The sequence below is a fragment of the Apodemus sylvaticus genome, chromosome 23 (genome assembly GCF_947179515.1).
Source record: "Apodemus sylvaticus chromosome 23, mApoSyl1.1, whole genome shotgun sequence".
NCBI classification, from domain to species: Eukaryota; Metazoa; Chordata; class Mammalia; order Rodentia; family Muridae; genus Apodemus; species Apodemus sylvaticus.
The window spans coordinates 4785937-4806544 of NC_067494.1; the positions used below are offsets into that span (position 1 = coordinate 4785937).

General features: G+C 36.6%; 1 protein-coding gene across 1 annotated transcript; it reads right to left on the reverse strand.

Moving 5' to 3' along the window:
- Positions 1 to 3109: 3109 nt before the first annotated feature.
- Kiaa0408 (KIAA0408 ortholog) lies at positions 3110 to 20137 on the reverse strand. Its single transcript, XM_052169576.1, has 6 exons — positions 20013 to 20137; positions 13318 to 13570; positions 9381 to 9725; positions 9205 to 9284; positions 6164 to 7346; positions 3110 to 4102 (listed from the first exon to the last, which is right to left on the reverse strand). Exons 2-6 carry the CDS (start codon positions 13489 to 13491, stop codon positions 3938 to 3940), a joined length of 1947 nt encoding a protein of 648 aa, XP_052025536.1. The 5' UTR covers positions 13492 to 13570; positions 20013 to 20137; the 3' UTR covers positions 3110 to 3937.
- Between the last annotated feature and the right edge of the window lie 471 nt (positions 20138 to 20608).

Below are 20608 nucleotides of genomic sequence, written 5' to 3' on the forward strand. Positions count from 1 at the left end.
CAGAGGAGTTCAGCCTCAGGGACTGAGCAGGGACCAGGTTCTTAGACTCTCCAGCATGCAGCCAGTCATTGTAGAACTACCCAGAATGCATCATGTCAGTTAAGCTAACAAATCCTCTCTTAGTATATATCCATCCTATCTGCTGCTCTCTTCTAAGATAGTGACTTGAAGATGCTTCCAAACCTGGACTCTTCACCAACTTGACAGATTCCTCCAGTGTAGTCTTAGACTAGAGGAACCCAAGGCCTACCCAAAATGGGGTCCATTTTAAGTCTTGTCATTTATTTTACTAATATGAGTGTTAACACTAATGTGAGTGTTGGTTACAACATCATGAAGTTGTTAAACACAACTTGGAGGTGAAATTTATTTAAAAATAAATTTCTATTGCAAGTAAACAGATTCAGGAGCAGGCATCCCTCTGAAGTTTTCCAAAGAATTACTTTGCAATTTATTTATTTTGTTTGCCTCAGGATGCCCTCCGCCCCCCCCCCCCTTTTTTTTTTTTAAAAAAAGCATGGTTTCTCAGTGAAGTGAATAAGTTATAAATTCTACTTCAGAAAACATATACAATTTAAGACAATAGAATACTATACAAAACAATTGTTATCTACCTAAAACTAATTTAATTTCATCATATATGTTCATATATTTCAGAGATTTAATACCATTTAGATGGAAACAGGGGATGTGCACACAAAGCTATAAGGGGTTGTATGTGGCTGTCAACAGGTTTGTCATAAAGTCTGAGGTTATTCTGGGAGCAGCTGAATTAAACAATAGATGCATTTTAGTCTGGACTCAAGGCCCAACCGGCATTCAGTATCAGGAGGAAGAAAATAAAGACATTATCATGTCTACAACAGTAAATGTTTCCAAACTTATTTTATTTAATAGCTTCCAATGGCTAAAGACTTCAATATCAAATAATTATTTTTTTCATCCAAAAGTTTAAAGATGTTTTTAATGAAACTTAATACTCTTTTGGGGGTTGGATGTTTTAAGACTTTATGATGGCCTTGTTAAGTCGTTCACATAGAAGTAAATCATGTTTGGGGGAAAGTTCAGCATAATGAAACCTTCTCTTCATTTCCTATAAGGACAAGTGAAAGACATGGGTCATGTTTGAAGTGCTGAATAATACAAATTATCACTTATATATTTGGTTTGGGGATATAAGGCAAATATTGATAATGTACATGAAAGTGCAAACACAGAGGGGGGAGGAGGAAGAAGGGAGGAGGGGAGGGAGGGGAAAGAGAAAAAGAAGACAGAGAGAGGGAGGGAGAGAGGGAGAGAGAGAGAGAGAGAGAGAGAGAGAGAGAGAGAGAGATTTTCAAGTACTCTGGTTCTGAGATCAGCTAAACGTTTCAATAATCCCCTATGAAAAAAGACTTTTTTTTCCAAAATCTGCTTGGGAAAAATCTCTAAATATATATTCCTAATGAAATATTCCCGTAAATGATTAAAAGACCTCAAGCCTAAGGATAATTACATAATGAAGGTTTCAGGGAAGAAAATGTCTCCCAAGTGTAGAAAAAGAACCAGTTAAAAATCACAATTCAAAAAGTATTTTCAGTGACAGCTTCCACTTCCCTGGTAAGCTTTCCCATAAAATTTATAAACTACTTTAAAAGGGAATATAGACTAATCAATTTGTTTTAGTTTCTTCAGTTTTCTAATCAAGGAGCCAGAAGAAAAGCTAAATTTTCTCAGTTCTAATAGTCTATGATTCATATTAACATATGGTGTTACAATGGTCCCATTGGTCTAGTCAAATGCTAATAGAAAAGGCAGCTTAAGATTCTGAAGCCTTGCAAGGCAATTGCTTGTTAATAAGAAAAGAAAATGTTAAGTGATCAAAGACACTACCCACGTCCTAACCCAGTCAGGGTCTACTCAGTGCCCCTGCTTCCGTGTCAGTGTGGTCATCGAATATTACATTGTTCTGTTTTACTAAAGACTCTAAGAATCTCAGGTCCCCACTGCTGGAAATCTTTCTTTATTATTTTTGGGATGAGATCAGGAGTTCCTGTTTTTAAAAAAGATCTCAACATTCAGATTTGAACATAAAGACAGGGGTTACAGGTCATTCCCAGACTACCTGGGATTCAGGGACACTGAGGAACAGATGTGACAACAGCAATAGTTTTAGGTTATCACTTCATGCTCCAAGGAACCACTTCTCCAGTGTTTTCTCTTCTCTAGTGGAAAAGTACTCTATAACTAGCATCTGGTATCTAGGGTAATCTCCTGTGGTAGAAAAGATCCCTGAAGTATGCAAGACTGAGAAAAGTGGGTCTAACCTCCGTGATTTGCACCAAACTCACATTCTAGACACCTAATACCACTTAAGCCCTAGAAGTCTTCTTACTGTAAACTGTGAATCTCACCATCACTGTCTCGAGCCTTTTAAGGCAATCTGTGATTTAAAAGTTATTTTCTCTACTTCAGGGAATGGTATAATAAGGTGGAATCCCTTTAGTGGCTAGGATATTATAAGCCCACTGATTTTGTTTGGCAAAGAGAATTTCTCAACATTTTTGGGTGAAGTAGAATATTTAAGGAGGCATGAAAAATAATTGCTTTTATATGGGAACACTGTATAGCAAAGTTGTTTCTAAGATCATCCATGTAGAAGTCTAAGTACCTTAACTCTTCTACTTCTTCTAGGCCACTTCTCAGTATAGATTTCATGCATCAGGTGTAAGAAGATTATATCCTTGATGTACATCTCTGTTTCTTATGTTATTATCAATGCCCAATTTAATTTAAGGCCTTTTTATACAGTATAAGAAAAACAATATAATTGAGTTGTCAACAAAAAAAATTGTTCCTGTTCATTCTTGCTATACATAAAAAAGTGAATTAGTCTTTTATCTATTAATTTTGGGGACATGATTAGAAAAAAGGAAGAAAGCAAACAAACAAACAAAAACAAATAAAATACAAAACAAAAAAAAAACAAGCAACTTACCTCTAGATAAAATAGACAACTGAAAACTTGGGACAATTTTAAAAGAAAGGAAAATTCAGCACAATTTGATGCCTTTCTTTATATCATTTAAAGAATGTTTGTTACTAAGAATGACAAAATAAATTCATTCCTTTGTCCTGTCATATTAAGGCAGTCTAAAGATCCTGGTTCTGAGAGACAAGTACACAGTTAAAGCCACATCAGACTATCAGATGATATATAAAAGCATGTGTGAGCATCGTATGCTTGCTCTAGAAGGCTGTTATACTAAACCTGTGACATTTCCATTTAACAAAAAAATCAATAGTATCAGTTATCTTCATATGGGTTAAAATGCTATTTAAGATTGATTTCTGGAAATTTGATAATGTTAGGTTTGTGTATAATTCTTATTTTTCAATATAGTTAGTGGCCAAGGAAGTCATTGAATGATACACGAACGTCAGATGCCTTAGGTGGGTACCTGTTAAAAGGTATGCAAAATATACATAGGATTGTATATTTTCAAAGCTTTAAAATAAACACAAAGAATACATAGGTCTACATGTTATAATTTCATAGTCAACACTAGCACATAAATTTTTACCTAAAGACATACCAGAATACTTCCTATGACAACACATGCACTCACAAACACATTGCCATGCACAGAACCTTGTTTTTTGCATTTGCAAGGAAAGGTAGAATATACAATATTGTACACCGTGTCAACTTAAATCATATTGGAAAGTCAATGAGGATGACAATTAAAAAAACTAATGAGAGAAATTAAAGTACATAAGAAAATAATCCTATAGATTAAAAACACTGAAGACTGATGATGGAAAGTTAGGATTTAGATCACTGTCCCAGTGGTCTTAAAAGAGAAAAGGACCCTTTGTAAACATCCTGAATATTCAGTTTGGCAAAAGGTATGAGAACTTTTGTAATCCAGCAATCCAGGCTAGAGATCTAGAGCATCTAGGCTTCTGTTTGCAGAGAGACGTTGTAGCTGCCAGCAGTCCTCCGCAAGGCTGGGGGTGCAGACGGTGATCTGGACGCCCATCTGGATGGGAGCCGACGATTTGCTGGTCTAGCAGGTCGAGAAAATCCTTTTCCATTGGAGGCTTTCACTGCTATGGATTCCTAAAACACAAATACATGTGGTAATCTCTTAATATATACTACCTTTATCCAGGAAATATTCTTTTGATCATCATCATCATTATCATTGTAACAATAATAAAAGTGTTCATGAGATTTTATACTTGTGGTTTCAACAGGCCTTTTTCAAGAATTTTTTTTTAGATTCATTTTCTCTATATGGATAATTTGCCTGTATATGTATATATGTGTACCATGTATGTGACTAGGAGGTTAGATTTCTAGTTCCAATGGATTCCTGGAACTAGAGTTACAGACACATGTGAAATACCCTGTGGTGACTGGGACTTGAACTCAGGTCTTCTGGAAGAACAGCAAGTGCTGTTATCTGTTCAGCCATCTCTCCAGCACCTCCAATTGGTCTTCCTAATAAAGCTAATATTCTTACATCTGAGAAAGGCAGCAAGGACAGACTCAGATGCTATTATCTCACTGAAAGACAAGAAATAACCTCAATTTTTTTATTGTTCCTTTGGAGACTTAAATTTAATTCACTGTTTTTTTTTTAAATGAAACAAAGCAATACAATCTGTTCCTAAAAGTCAACAGCAAAATAATGCCTCACAAATCCCTAATCAGTGAAAAGTAGGAAACACTCAGCATTTATTGTTAGTTCAGGAGAAATTTGTTGGTGAAGTGAAAAGGCCAGGGAAGGATTAGAAATGCTTGCAATGATAATAGCATACCATACAACATCTTATAAGTCATGTTATAGTCATGTTATAAGTCATGTTATAGTCATGGTATAGCATACCATACAACATCTTATAAGTCATGTTATAGTCATGTTATAAATCATGTTATAGTCATGTTATAGTTATCTTATAACTCATGTTATAGTCATGGTATAGCATACCATACAACATCTTATAAGTCGTGTTAAGTTACATATAGTAAGGGGCATTTTGTATGAGTCTTCTTAGTAAATAACTTGCTTGACCTTTCACTTTACAATTAATGAAGACTATCACTTTTAAGTGGATGAAAACAGTAGGATAAAGGCTTATTTACGTGCCCTTTTCTATTAATTTCCATGTAAAGACTATCTGTGACTAGCGGCATTTTGTAGACAGTCTTTTAGTGGCACAAACATAAGAGTTCTACAAGATATTGCTTTAAATTATTGTTTTACCCACACATTCATATGACTAACCTTATGAAGAAATGGGTCAAAGGTGGGAAAGTATGAACCAGGCATAACTGAGAAAGTTAAAAGTTATTATGTATGTACAGTAATAATAAAACTTTAGAGTAAAACTCTGTAAATCAATGAATATGTATTTCTTTTGTATTCTTTTTTAAACAAAGGAAACAAATAACCTTCCCCAGTTTCTGGAAAGCATCTTATATTAATCTTCTATCTATCCATCTATCATCTATCTATCTACCTATCTATCATCTATCTATCTATCTACCTATCATCTATCTATCTATCTATCTATCTATCTATCTATCTATCTATCTATCTACCTATCTGTCTATCTATCATCTATCTATCATATATCTATCTATCATATATCTATCTATCTATCATCTATCTATCTATCTATCTATCTATCTATCTATCTATCTATCTATCTATCTATCTATCTATCTATTATTGTTGAGGTGCTTGGTCTCACTGCATAGTCCCAGATAGTCTGGAACCATTTGAGAAACCACTCCAGTCTCAGAGAGATCCCCCTACATCTGCCTACTGAGTGTTGGAAAGCAGAGGTCACCACAACTGTTCCTAATATTATTTATCTTAAAGAAATGATGTACTAGTTCAAGTTTTAAAAACCATATCCTTAGCTCATTAAGTTCTTTCCTCACAGAGGGCCAAGACATTAGGAAGATGCCAAAATATGGCTGCATCCTACCTACATGATAAAGCAACTGAACTGATTCAAAGCTGTTGCTAAAGATGGATGAAGTCCTTGATTGCTCAACTTGCAATCCTATTTGAATCTACACCTTGACCCATTTGTTGATTTTTCATATACAGCAAATGCTCCATTTGATGTGTTCTAAACGTTGACTCAATAGGATGCAACCACTTACATCAGAACCACATTTGGTCCAGTTATCCCTGAAGCATTTTGAGTTTTGCAGTGCAGACCTTGCCTCTGTCTCATAGGTTTTCAGCAGCTTTTCCACAACACCATAATTTGATCTGGAATCAGCTGACCTTGGCCTGCTCAAAAAATTGTTGGATCTCCAATCGTGCTCGTGGAGTGTAAGCTGATAGCTGCTGGGACTCTCACATGTCTGCATTTGTTTGACCAGGCCTGCTGAGTATATTTTTGTGGGATCACTGAACACATTTTCCATGGGAACAGGCACATCTTCACTAGCTTTCAGAACACTGGTCCCTCTGTCACCTTCTGATATGTCAGCTCTGTGAGCAGTGGAGATATCAGAGGTATTAAGATTATCAGATGATTTTGTATAGATTTCACTTTGCTGAACTGCGTGACAACTTCTGTCTGTTCTGAAAACAGTTCTGTTAAACTCATCAATCTTTGCAGCCAGTTTTTCATTCCTTGGAGTTGGTTCCAGATTGCAGTTGTAACTTCTAACTGGGACCTTCTGTGTCACTGAGGGATGAAAGTCATTTTTCACATGCTGATCAAAATGCAATTTCGTAGGGTTATCTGGGAACACCCTTTCAAATATTGCTCCACTGGAGGTAAAACTGGTTTTTTGAGATGGCCTGGAAGGGCTCTCTTTTGTACCTAATACAGTGTCACATGACCACAAATTAAGTCCAATGTCTTTGTTACCTGGACTCTTTCTATCTATTTTGACTTCTGGTGTCCAAGAGGAAGAAAACATGGGACTATCTTTCAAACTCTTGCCTTCTTGTGGAAACAGTGGGGACTGCCTCAAGAGGAAAAGAGGATTGCTATTTGTTTTGTCTTGACTCTCATGGGCCACCCATGCATGGTATAAACTTTCTTTCAGTCTTTCTTGGGCTTGTTCAGAATATGAGCTGGGGAGATTTCGAGAGGTGCTTCTTGGAGGGGGAGCTGGTGGAGCTTCACCTCTTTGTAAACCAGTTCTATCAATTCCACAGTTGTTCCTGGAATGGTTTTGGAGTCCTCTGGCACAGCTCAGATTCTTTTTCTTCATTTCTTTCTCCAAATTGGTTGGAATAATGCCCTGGCCATTGCTGATCAAGCAGTCCTCAGGAAGAACATGGATTATGTTTGGCATTTCCTGGAGAATGGGATCTGATTTCATCCTAAACATTGTAAATCAAGGTGTATTAGTGACAATTTTCTGTTCAAAATGAGCTTTGAAAAGCCATAATCTTAAAATGCATTACTACTATAGAAAAAAAGTCATAATTTGATCAAATGTTTATATATCCATAAACATACATTTATAGTGTGTATATACATATATAATGTGATATATAAGTAATGTTATATATAAATATGATAAAGAAGTAATATGATTATATGTTTTACACACATACATTCACACAAACATATATATTCTAACTACTTACTGCAACTCCTCTTTATTGTAGGACAAACTTGTCAGTGTTACATTCATGGATCTAACCTAAATTTTATTCAGCATCATCCTGCATTTTCCCTATAATCTGAAATTTATTCTAGACTCAAACTAGACAATGTAATCTCTTGAGTTTCTGCTCTCGACATTCCCATTTCTAGTCTTTCTGCTGCCATGGATTTTCTTCCTCTTTTCCTATGCAATTTCTATTCCCTACTCATAATTCCCCTTTAGGCATCACTTTTCTCCTTGGGTTTTAAATAACATTGAGAATGATGCTCTCAAAGTAGTATCATGAGCGCTAGGTAACTCCAAATGCAATGTGTCATTTGAACTTGAAAGGAAAATAAGATTATATTTTATTAATGAAAGAAATGAGCTCTGATGAAGTGTTCCCACTGAGCAAAGAAAGTGAGAATGAATGACACAGAAATACTAGAGTGTGGCAAGTCTTAGAACAATCTCTTTAAACCACGTGATGAGGCTCTGAAGTGCTTTCTAGGGTCACGGGGATGACTGTGAACCATTCATGTGTCAATGGTCTTGGCTTTTTTTTTTTGGAAGAATTTCAAACAATATATTTTACTCATATTCTTTGATCTTCTCTCAGCTCCCACAGCACAGATCTTCTCTACCTCCCTACCCACCCAACTTCATATTCTTTTTTCACCATGAGATCTTTGCACCATATGTGATTTGTAAATGAAAAATACCAAGTCTCTGCATAAAACACAAACAGAGCAACAATGTTGACTAACAAATCATAAAATCACATAAATAAAATAAGTCATACTATACAACTTATGAAAAGCTTCTTTGACAACTTACAATGATGTACAATAAGCACGTACCAACAAATGACATCAGGAAAGCTCAATGGGCAGAGCGAAGGCAGTGCATAGTGGCTAACAAACTCTGTTGCAAGTCAGTATAGAAATTCTCAGTTTCCAGACAGCTAAAGAATAATGCAGAATCTCATTGTTGTAGCATTCTAATATCAGACTTCTCAATGAGCTAAATATTGATAAAGCATAATCCATATTTTCTATACACATAATTCCCAATTGCTATTTTTTTCAACTTAGGTAGAATTTAGTCTTAAACTTACATCGTGATTCTGACCTAAAACAAGAGTTTGTGCCATGTAGCCATATAATGTGTTATTTTGAAATGTGCATCTGCTTTTATCCTATATGCATCACTGTTGAGAAATAAATGACCCAGCCATAAAGGTGTTTAAATAGAGCATCTTACAGTGTTCAAACACCACATTGTTAAAGCTGTCACAGTCCAAAAGCCAATTTAACTGGGTTTGCCTATTTGTATGTTCTTGATCTGGCCAAAAACTCTGAGGGAGAGAGAATTTCAGTAGAGGATATATTGTCATTCTGTAAAGACAGTCTACTTTACCTAAAGAATACAGTACCATATTCCTAATACATAAGTTATGAAACATACTAGAAGATTACTTTTAAGGATCATGAGCTAAGATATACATGATGAGTCACTGTAGATTCATAGACTATAAACAGAATTCTTTTCTATTCTCCAGTCTACAGAGATCACATGTGTCAGCCCACCTTCTGTAGTTAGAACGATTTCGGATTTCCTCTTGAAAGGTGCACAATTCTTCACTAACTTTTGCTAGTTCTTCAAGAGCCTTCACACCAAAGCACATAAAAGAGAGCTGTTGTTAGTATTCTGAAGGGTAAATGCTTCTTTAGAAATCGCTCTTGACTGCCCGCATCTTACTTACTGTGTTAAGGGCGACAGAACAATCTTTACTCTCCATAGAAGTCTTCTCACCAGCCCAGGTCTCACATGCCTTCCTGTCTGTGGCCAAAGGATTCTGAAACCCCACTTTGGGTTTTCTGTGTATATTTTGTTCTTGAGACGCTTGACTTTTCTCCCCAAGGAAACCCCTTTCTGTTTTCTTTTCCTTTTCTGGATCATCTTGGTGATTCAGCACTCTGAATTCACATTGCACTGAGTTGAGGTGATTTGGAGGTGATTCTGTTTTATCTTGGTCATGGCAGAGATCAATGACCTTAGAATGTTCATTCATGTTCAATTTCCTCCGCAGCTTTACTTCCTGGCAAAGCTGTAAAAATTAAAAACTTATTTTCCCTAATTCACTTGACCAGTATATTATTCTTTTGAAGGTATTCTCACTTTGTAGCCCTGGGTAGCATAGAACAAATTCTGAAGTCCAGAGTGACTTCAAACTCCTAAAGATCTACCTGTCTCAGAACTGGAAATAAAGTTGTATGCCAGTATGGCTAGCTTGGATTAATATTTTTAATACTAAGCAAATCATTTGAGTTCTCTTTGCAATATTACAATATACAATATGGTGTTAATGCTTGTGCATACAGGCAGTGTCTCTAAAATAGGGATTAGCCAGAAAAGCTTTGGGAACCATAAACCATAAAGACTAATTTTAGTAAGGTAATACATGGACATTACATTCTATTTTTCTGATGAGAAATCAACTCATTGAAAAATAAAATAAGCCTGGATCTATATAGAATGCAAAAGTACATTCACAAAATTACACTGTGCCGAATCAATTGCTGACTCTTCTGTTTTTTTACACTTAGTGTTTAACTAATTGCTGACTCTACTAAGTGTTTAACAAGAGATTAACATTAGTAAAATTATATGTTTTACTGATACACTCTTATATAGCAAAATTAACTGTCTAAATAGCCAACCACATCTTATAGTAAACCAACATATTTTCCCCTCTACCTAATGATCCCCCTCAGTGGGTCAACTATATTATTAAGGTATAGAAATTATAGTGATATCTTTAATGCAACAATGATACGGATTCATTTTTAAAAGTTGTTTATTGTGATTAAAACAAATTCATCACTGCTCTACATGATAAAACACAGCTTTAAAGCTTGGACCGTTTACTGCCTTTGTTAAAGACAGTCCCACACTGATTGTTATGGAGGACTTGTGCAAATCAGAAGTTACTCTGTTAGCTCACCCATAAAGTGAAGAAGGAAGTCAGAGTCCCCTGCGGCTTACATCTTGGACAAGCTCATCATATTTCAAAACAGACAGTCAAATAACTTGAAAGCAAATGCATCTATAGTTCACAAACACAATAAAGGTCTATAATAATAATATACTTACTTAATACTTATGCATAACTTTAGTTCACAGAAGCACCATACACAATTAATACATTAAGAATACATGGTCCTTTTAGTTCCCTAATACTGATAAAAATTTTAATCACTCATCTCATTGACTAATGTAAGGAAGCCACTAAACTACAGCAGTAAACTTAAAGTTTAGATGCTTACAAAATTATGCCTATAAATTATCTGTACTGAACTGCTGTTCAACATGAGTGATATTAGGAACATCCCCTCAAAGTGCCATGATAAATTTAAGGACATTATTGGTGGTGCTATCCTCTTCTACAAATTCCACAATAGGTTGGATATGGTGGTGCTCATCAATACCAGCACTTGGGAATCAGGCAGACAGATCTCTGTGAGTTCAAGGCCAGCCTGGTCTACAAAGCAAGCCACAGGATAGCTATGGCTGTTACACAAAGAAACTCTCTCTAGAGAGAGAGAGAGAGAGAGAGAGAGAGAAGAGAGAAAAGAGAGAAACAGAGAAGAGAGAGAGACAGAGAGGAGAGAGACAGAGACAGAGAGACAGAGAGAGAACAAAGGATTCCTAAGTAAATAGGAAATGACTATATTTTCAAACCCAAGGGAAACTACTGATCATACACATGGCTTTTCATTCTTCATCTGATAACTATATTAGGTCCTAGAAAGACCCTTGACTCTACTCATTTCAGCCTTCAATTTTTGCTATGGCTTACTTTACCTTAAAATGTAATTTTATGCCATTATAATTTCTCATGGATATTTGGTTCAGAAATAGGAAAAAACCCTAGAACACAGTAATGAGTGGATAACTACTTAGTATAGGAGATTTGTCTGATACTCTGCCCTTGTCAATAGCTAAATGACCATTCTAACATAGGACACAAGCATAAACGACTCAAACAGAAAAGATTGCAAAGTTAACACAAAACTCATAAGATTATATCAATTCAATGTATTCATAATCCTAGTTAACGTGTAGATTATTCCAAATTTCAAATGTACTGAGTAAGTACATCCGGGATTTTCAATAGCAATTGCCATTAGTGGGGACGTGGGCTCAGCAGAGAGGCGCAACATCTCCATGCCCAGTGTTGGCTGCTCTCACTAGGAGTTATCATTACTTAACATCATTGATTTCACAGGTGCATACTTGGGAATCCACACTTCTCTAGCACATGGCTCAATATCCTGAAAAAAATTTAAAACTAGAACCAATTAATTTTAAATGAAAATGCTAATTTGTTAAACAATATATTCATTAAACAAAAATACTCCACTATGCTTTAATAATCACATGATTGTGTTTTTGTTTTGCTTTTTAGTTTTCAGGGCAAGTGTCTATTACTTTCTTTAGCCTGTGAAACGATTTCCTCTGTTTTATCAGCATTTTACCCAACCACTACACACTGTAGACCATTATGTATATGACCAGAAGAAGACACCCTTGTGGGATTGAGATAGTCTCTACAGGCAGTATGAATACTCTCAACTATGTTGTCTTAATCACAGGTAGGAAGTCCGTGGGTAAGAGGAGTGGGAAGGAAGCAAGTAGAAAAGGTTTTCCAAATTGTAGAGGGTCACAAGGGAATCATTAATCATAGATGTCTCAACTTATTTTAGAGGAAGGATGTAACATCTATCCCCTTCCCTCTTTTTTTCTGTTTTGGTATATCACCTTTTCACTCTGTATCTTATTCCCAACCTAACTATTTGTTGTCAGTCAGAAAAAAGTATGTTTGCATTACAAACATGCAAAGCACCTACTTTGCTTATATGCTTTTAAAAAGTCCCAGCCATCTGTTAAAGCAACCATAAAATTTAATACTGTATATTAAACAAAAGAGAGTAAAATAAATATAGTTAACTTTCAGTTGGAGAAACCTTGAATGCACACCCACCGAAACACATGCAGGAAGAAATGTTTCAGAGCAAAGGCATGGGATGACTAGGAGATGATTAAGGAGAGTAAAACCATATCAGAGCCATGACATGTCTTTTTAAAAACCCATTTCCTAGTGAGTGTGCTAACATGTGAGGACCCCCTTCCAGAATAAAGTGGATGGCCACTGCTACCTTTCTACTTGGCATATGGCACATGTTTTGATATTGCTGAGTTACTTCACATTCTTTGGTATACATTACTCAGATACCATCTCAGGAACGATCTTTATTCTAGTGCCGAGTTATAATCTTAATACTATATGTGCCATAAATTATTTCCTGCATTTTCCTCCTAGTTTCCTGTATCTGAACACTTATACAGAATATATACATTATTTTCAGTACCATGCATCTGACTTCAGAGAATAAGAAATTGATTCCTGGAAGAGAAAAAAAAATCTTCATTTTCATGCAAGACTATAAAATAAATGTAGTCCCAGACATAACACTGGGTGGGGTTGAGCCAGTTATGTTCTAGTAAATATCACAAGACATTTAGTTCTTGGGTGGAAGGAGAAACATGAAAATAGGTCTCAATATAAAATGAATGCCAGCAGGACTTTCATCTCAAGCGTGGACAACACAGGACATTTAAAATAATTCAAGCCTCACCTCTTCAATCTTCTTTTGCATGAGCTTCCACTGACTCTCCCATTCTTTCCTTTCATTGTCAAACTGGTCCAGTAGCTCCATCTTTTCCTTATGCCAGTTGGCCTCTGTGTCCTCCCACTGCCCATGGAGGTCCGCGGCAACTGTGTGAGTGTCAGCCAAGGGATTGCTGCTCATCTCTTCTTTCTCTCAGCCGTTTCTTGGAAGTGTTAAACTGTTTGCTTTGAAGAGATCTCACTTGCCTTTAAAATAAAGCCTGAGATAAACATAAGACAGAGTCCCAGGCTTGTGTGCTTTCTGTCAACATACCATTTTATTTTTGTCAAAAGTCAATGACATAATTAAACTATAGAAAACTAAACAAGAAGGGAAAAGATAGCAAAAATCAGATTATAAAGGAGGTTTTGTTTTTGAACACAGTCAATAAAGCAGTGTTGTCCTAAGACCTTTTCTTCTCTTTTGAGATTAACAGGAAAATTATAGTGAACAAGCTGGCTAAGTGCCCATGCATGATATAAATATCTCCTTACTTAACTGCGTAATCTAAAAATATACTTTCTTCATGAATATTCATGAGCTTGAATATGAAATACAATTGTATGGTTGCATCTGCCTAGGTGTACTGATTTCTGTTAAAATGGAATTAACTCCTTATGTGGCAGTACAAGTTAGTTACATAGGCTCACAATTTAAGATTGTGAGGCAGTTCAGAATGACTGAGTTCTGCAGTCAGAGATCACGGCCATATCAAGTGGGAAGAATGCACCAAGACCCAAAGCACGTGGTCACCTCAAGAGGCTCATGTCTCAGCAAGAAAATAGCCTAATCTTAAATTTGAAAAGGTCATTATTTTACTTCCTCAAATAAAATCAAAAGTATCATTATTGTCCCGTGAGAATCTTAACATGTGTTCAAACTTATTCATGTCCTCTTCTCTTGCACCTGAACTATTTTAAGTCTAGAATATAACTATAGGAAATAGTTATGGAAACCATAGGAAGCTGTTTTCTTAGGTTACACTAAGTAATGACCAAAGTAATTTGATTTCTAATATTCAGCACATGAATATTTAGGGTTTGAAGAGACAATTTAAGATACCAGCTATGGGGGCCAGAGCGATGGCTCAGACCTTAAGATTGCACACCGTTCTTATGGAAGACCCACGTCTGGATCTCAGCCCCTGTAATGGGTGACGTACAACCATCTGTGACTCCAGCTTCAAGGAATCCAAAAGTTTTTTCTGAAGCCTGTGGGCACCCACCCTCACACATGCACATACCCCACACCACACACACACACACCCACACACACACACACATGCACACAGTTAAAAATAAACTTTAAAAGACCAGATATATAATTCTCTTATAGACTTTACTATGTTATTTAAAGTGACAATATCCATAGAGTTACTATGAACTTTAGACAGTATAATAAATGCACAGTCATTGGAGAAATTAAAAACACTTATAATTTAGACTCTAAAATTTTTACTTTGAGGAAAGTTTTCATTAATAAAATCGTGTATATTTGTACTGAATATAAAAAGATATTTACAAATGAATGATTTTATTTAAAATAATTATGCAGAAAGAAACACTTATATGTAATTTAGCAGAAGCTTATGCTTATCGTATCTAAGCCCTGGGCTGATCTTCCCCACCCCCATAAATACACACACACTCAAAAGAGAATAAAATGAAACACCTAAACCCTGATTGTTCAGCTTACTAATTAATTACTAATTAATCAATCATTCACCAACCCTTAGCCAGACTAACCAAAGGGCACAGAGACAGTATCCAGATTAACAAAATTAGAAATGAAAAGGGAGATATAACCATAGAAACTGAGGAAATTCAAAAAAATCATCAGATCTTACTACCAAAGCCTATACTCAACACAACTGGAGAATCTGGAGGAAATGTACAATTTCCTAGACAGATATCAAACACCAAAATTAAATCAGGATCAAACAGATCATCTAAACAGTCCCATAACCCCTAAAGAAATAAAAGGGGTCATAGAAAGTCTCCCAACCAAAAAAAAGCACGGGACCAGATGGCTTCAGTGCAGAATTCTATCAGACCTTCATAGAAGACCTAACACCAATACTCTTCAAACTGTTCCACAAAATAGAAACGGAAGGAACACTACCCAACTCGTTCTACGAAGCCACAATTACACTGATACCAAAACCACACAAAGATCCAACAAAGAAAGAAAACTTCAAGCCAATTTCCCTTATGAATATCGATGCAAAAATACTCAATAAAATTCTTGCCAACCGAATCCAAGAACACATCAAAACGATCATCTACTACGATCAAGTGGGCTTCATCCCAGGGATGCAGGGATGGTTCAATATAAGGAAATCCATCAATGCAATCCACTACATAAACAAACTCAAAGAAAAAAACCATATGATCATCTCATTAGATGCTGAAAAAGCATTTGACAAAATCCAACATCCTTTCATGCTAAAAGTCTTGGAAAGAAAAGGAATTCAAGGCCCATACCTAAACATAGTTAAAGCAATATACAGCAAACTGGTAGCCAATATCAAACTAAATGGAGAGAAACTTGAAGCAATCCCACTAAAATCAGGGACTAGACAAGGCTGCCCTTTCTCTCCATATCTTTTCAATCATTCACTAATCAATTAGCATAATTACTAATTAAACTATGGCCACAATGCTACAACCTTCCTGTTACTTATGCACGAATCTATCAATAGTCCATGTGTACTGTTTCTGGCAGAATCAAGTCTGCATGATTATGGAGTAAGAACAGATGTATATTTTATACCTCACATATTAGACAACTGTACAAGATAACTTTACTTTTGTCAGGCTTCTCCAGTCAAGATATGAATGAATTATTATAGACTACAAGGAATTAAAAACATAGCTCTTTATACAGGGCTTCATTTCTTTTTATAAAACAAACAAAAAACCGTTACTAATGTTAGTGTCTACAGTTCCCCAAAAACCATTTATCAGTGGTGCTTTGACAGCTTTTGCATATTCCTTGTCACTCATAGTATCATTATTAACTCAATTAAGAAAAGCAAGCAATTTCCAGTTAGTTACAAACATGTTCTTGTGACCCTTCATCATTTATTCACTTTATATTTCTAACCTCATTTTCCTTTAGTTTGTTTGTTTGTTTGTTTCTGTGGTTTTGGTTTCTTTTGTTTGATTTTTCATTTGTTACTCACTCCACTTATAAGCCAGACCATGAAAATCTAACAAAATGAAGAGAGTAAAGAGTTTACCCAATTTGGAGTTTTGTTTTGCTTTACAGAAACTTTACACTATGGAACCGCAGACTGGGTTTGTGTTGAGAATGGAAGACAGCTTTAAAACTATCTGTAATGAACTGTGCGCTGAAAGTAACTCATGGACTAGAAAGAATTGCCTCTGGGACTTCTTAGCAAAAGCAGAGATCTTTGAGACATCATGAATCAGCTACATATTTAACCAGACACTGTTAAAAAAAAAAAAAGGTGTGGACTAATTACAGGATATTTAGAAAAGAGGCTTTAAATTAGCCCATGCTTTGTCCCAACTGTGTTTAAATACTATAATTGCTCAAAAATCATTCTTGCAAGGATTTACTACCATCATTGTAACAGATTGGTGCAAGGATTTTTTTGTTTGTTTTTTTGTTTTTGCTTCCATTTCTAACTCCTCTTGAACCAGGCACACCTCAACACCTCAAAGTTTAAAGTGATCAAGACTTCCTATTTTTATCTACAATAAGATCATCTGTAAATACCCTAGATCAGTGTTGTCACTAATAACAGAAATATGTTAGCCCAGGAAAACAGGCATGAGGACCTGAATACGGAGCTTATTATCTGCAGAGTCAAACTCATCACTGGTGAAGGGCGGATCTATACAGCTCCCTCTTTCCAGAGCCAGAGTAAAACCTAGTTCCTAAATGGTAATGGTTATGATTGAAAACCAACCATGGCCATTTCATACAAGAAAGAAGGCTTTCTGAAAGTTTATTTACAACTGTTTCTCTGGGAATACGTTTGGAAGGGCATTTTCTTAGCTTTGCTAGGATCTCAGCCTTGTCCTCAATACATGCATCACAGTTGCATCACACTCTATAAACAAAGTGGTGTATGGGGGAGCATAAAACATTCTGAAGACTAAGTAGCAAATGAGAGAATGCATAACAAGAATCTAAACACTGCTTCATCATAAGGAAATTTTAAAGATTTATTTTATGTATGAGTGTTCTATGTGCACATACACCTGCATGCCAAAAGAGGGAATTAAATGCAGAAGATCACATAGTTGGTTGTGAGCTACCATGTGGCTGCTAAGAACTGAACTCAGCAGTCCTAACCACTGAGCCATCCCTCCAGGACTACAAGTTCTTGCTAAGTGCTGATTTCTTTCTCTTGCCTTACATCTTCTCACTTTCCCTTCATCCTTCCCTTCACTCATGTCCGTCCGTGTAAACCACTTTTTTTTTTCTAAAGTAAAACTAATTATTTCAAACTTTACGTCAGTGGAATCAAATCTCAATGCGTTAACTCTGACATTCTCTTTGACTGTCTTGCCTGGGTGTTTTTCAATTTTCTTAAAGACATAGGCCAAGTTAAATATAGTGGAAAACAATTTGTCCCTTGTAAAAAGTTGGATAAATATTTAAAACTGCTTTTTTGTTATTGTTCTAAATTGAGTCTTTAGAATGTCAGGCTAAATGATCAATTTTGTGAGGACAGAATGTTCTGTGGTGAGAAGTTTCAAGGCCAAGTGGATCGGCCATTCGAAGGCCTGGTTTCAGGGCTCTCCACTGAAGCCAGTATCAAAGCTCTCCTTGTTTTTAGCTGCCAGTCTTTCCCTCCCACAGACTCTGGCATCTCTGTGGAGAGAAGAAAGGATTTGTCCATTTTACATCCCCTTCCCCACAGCTCCCGCTGTTTCATTTCGGCATTCCCAAATTTCATTCAGAACAGAAGTTTATTAGAGGAATTGTAGAGAGGTAGCCACATTTGTTAGTCATACAAATGCCCCACCCCTAGCAACCCTACGCTAGCATTCCATAATTCCCTTTAATCTACTTCTCCCCAAAGCCAGACACCAAGATTGTAAAGGGTTGAGAGTAGGTTGTGCACCTGCTGTAACAGGAAACAAGACGGTTTAGCTGATGGTTCAGTCCTGCCAGGGAGCAAAATATAAGAACAGCAGAGGGGGGTTTCATGAACTATACATGATAAAATACAAACTTTGATTATAAACGGCTTTTGGATGAGGGAAGCAAAGATATAAATGTAATAACGTTGAGCCGAGGATTACTGGTGCAGTTTCGGCTGAGACCTACCTCATTTTGGCCATGGTCACGTCTTTATCCGAGGCATGCTCAGTGCTTTCTACATCACAGTTGTGACCATTTTAAACTCCATCTTGCCTGCTGAAACTCGATTTTAGTCAAGCCAACTAAGACATGTCAGGAGGTCGGATCTTACTGCATTTAGGAAAATTCTGCTCTGAGTTTGTGCCCATCACTTTCTCTTTTTTTAAATTTCTGGGCATATTACATTTCTTATATTTCAAGTCCTTTACACAAATAAGGATGCAGACTCCAGATGAAATGTCAGAGACAGGAAATACTGCCAACATCAAAATTCCTAAAAGAAATCATTTGGCCTGACAATAAGTTGCTCCTGATGAATTTTGTGGGATTAGGAAGTTCCGTGCCTATACCTCAAAGTACTGTGTCACCTGACTTCAAAATTCTTTCCCTTACTTTCCAGGTTATTTTCCACCACTGGAACCATTTTAAGCAATTAAGGAATTATATTCCTTATGTGCTGTTCATCAGCAAATGCATTTATCCAGAGACCTCCCATTTGGTTTTATTAGATTAAAATGAAAAAAAAAATCACTGCTGTTCACCGCTATTTCTGCCTACTCCTTGTTTTCTAGCAAGGTCAAAGAAATGCAGCACAAAGGTTTCCAAAAAATTCAATCTTGTTTTCTCATCGGATCACCATCTTTATTCTTGGATCTCCAACTATCTACTCATAGTCTCAATTTAAGCTACAGGCACATCAGTTTTAGTTCCCCTTACTAATAAGATACAAGCTTTTATTAAAAACAACTCTTGGCCTGGGGGAAGCAAAGATCTAAATAATAACCTTGAGCAAAGATGCTTCTGCAATTTCTCGAAGACACCAGTATCTCTGAGCTCACACTGTAGAAAAATAGTACTCCTGGAATGTAATAGTAGTCTTGAATAAAACTATGTTTTTTTTTTAAATTACAAATTTCAAATAACAGCGAACTCACGGGTTGTAAGTTTTATATCACAGATATTAAAAATAACTACATCCCACCACAGATTGCATTCTAATAAATAGTTAATAGAAACTTACACTGAACAAAGTTTTTCTGAACTGCTGAGAATGAGGGAGAAACAGTCTCGGGGTGAGGATGTCGCTGTCAGTCCAAGCTTTAGAAATCCACCCTCGGCAGCAGAACAGCCTCTTCTCCAAGGCAGCTGAATCCCTTATGGTCCCTGCCCACTGTTCTGAAGCCCAGACACAAGCATAGTCAGCACAGGAGATGCTGAAAACGCACTTACTTAACTCTCATCTTTAATCTAAGATGCAGAAGCGGTCCCTGTATCCTGCCCTAACCAGTTCGCTCTTTCAAGTTTGCCAGGAAGAAACATACCTTCTTGCTCTTTGGGGATCAGGCTCTGTGTGGCCAGTCTAGCAATGGAAGAGGTGGGGCAGAGAGCTAGTTGTCTTAAAGAACAGTCTCAGTGATTCTTTTAAGTCCATCCATCTTCCACAGTGCGGTCTGGACAAATCGCAACTCAAAGGGCTACTCAGCTCAGTGTCACAACAGCAGCTGGGCTACTGTGACGTCAGGGACTTGGAGGCGGCCTTAAGGCCACTGCTTCCAACCAGAGCTCTGTAACTTTAGAGCAGTTCTCCCTCTGGGTAAACAACTCCAGGTCCAGGACATATTTAACTTTTTTAATGGAGCCCACATTTGTTAAACTTTCCAAGAGAGATCTGCTTGTTGCAGCACATGATGATAATGGGCATATTTAGGTTTCTTTTGTTTGGAAAGTAGACTCTTTTTTAGGAGCTGTCGTCTTCCTCTGTCCCTTCTCTCTCCCTCTTTCCCCGCAGTGAGATGCAGTTTCAGTGCCTTTGTAAGTCTGGCCAGGATGAAGTGGAAAAGTATCAAGTAGTATGAGAGAAAAAAAATGAAATATACACACAAACCAGCATGAGTCAAATTGTGTGTTGAACATATTG

Coding starts and splice junctions, on each gene's coding strand:
- Kiaa0408 (XM_052169576.1), bottom strand. CDS start 13,491: ATGAGCAGCAATCCCTTGGCTGACACTCACACAGTTGCCGCGGACCTC. Junction 9,285..9,380: donor GTTCTGTCGCCCTTAACACA/GTAAGTAAGATG, acceptor TTTGGTGTGAAG/GCTCTTGAAGAACTAGCAAA. Junction 7,347..9,204: donor AATCGTTCTAACTACAGAAG/GTGGGCTGACAC, acceptor TACAATGTTTAG/GATGAAATCAGATCCCATTC.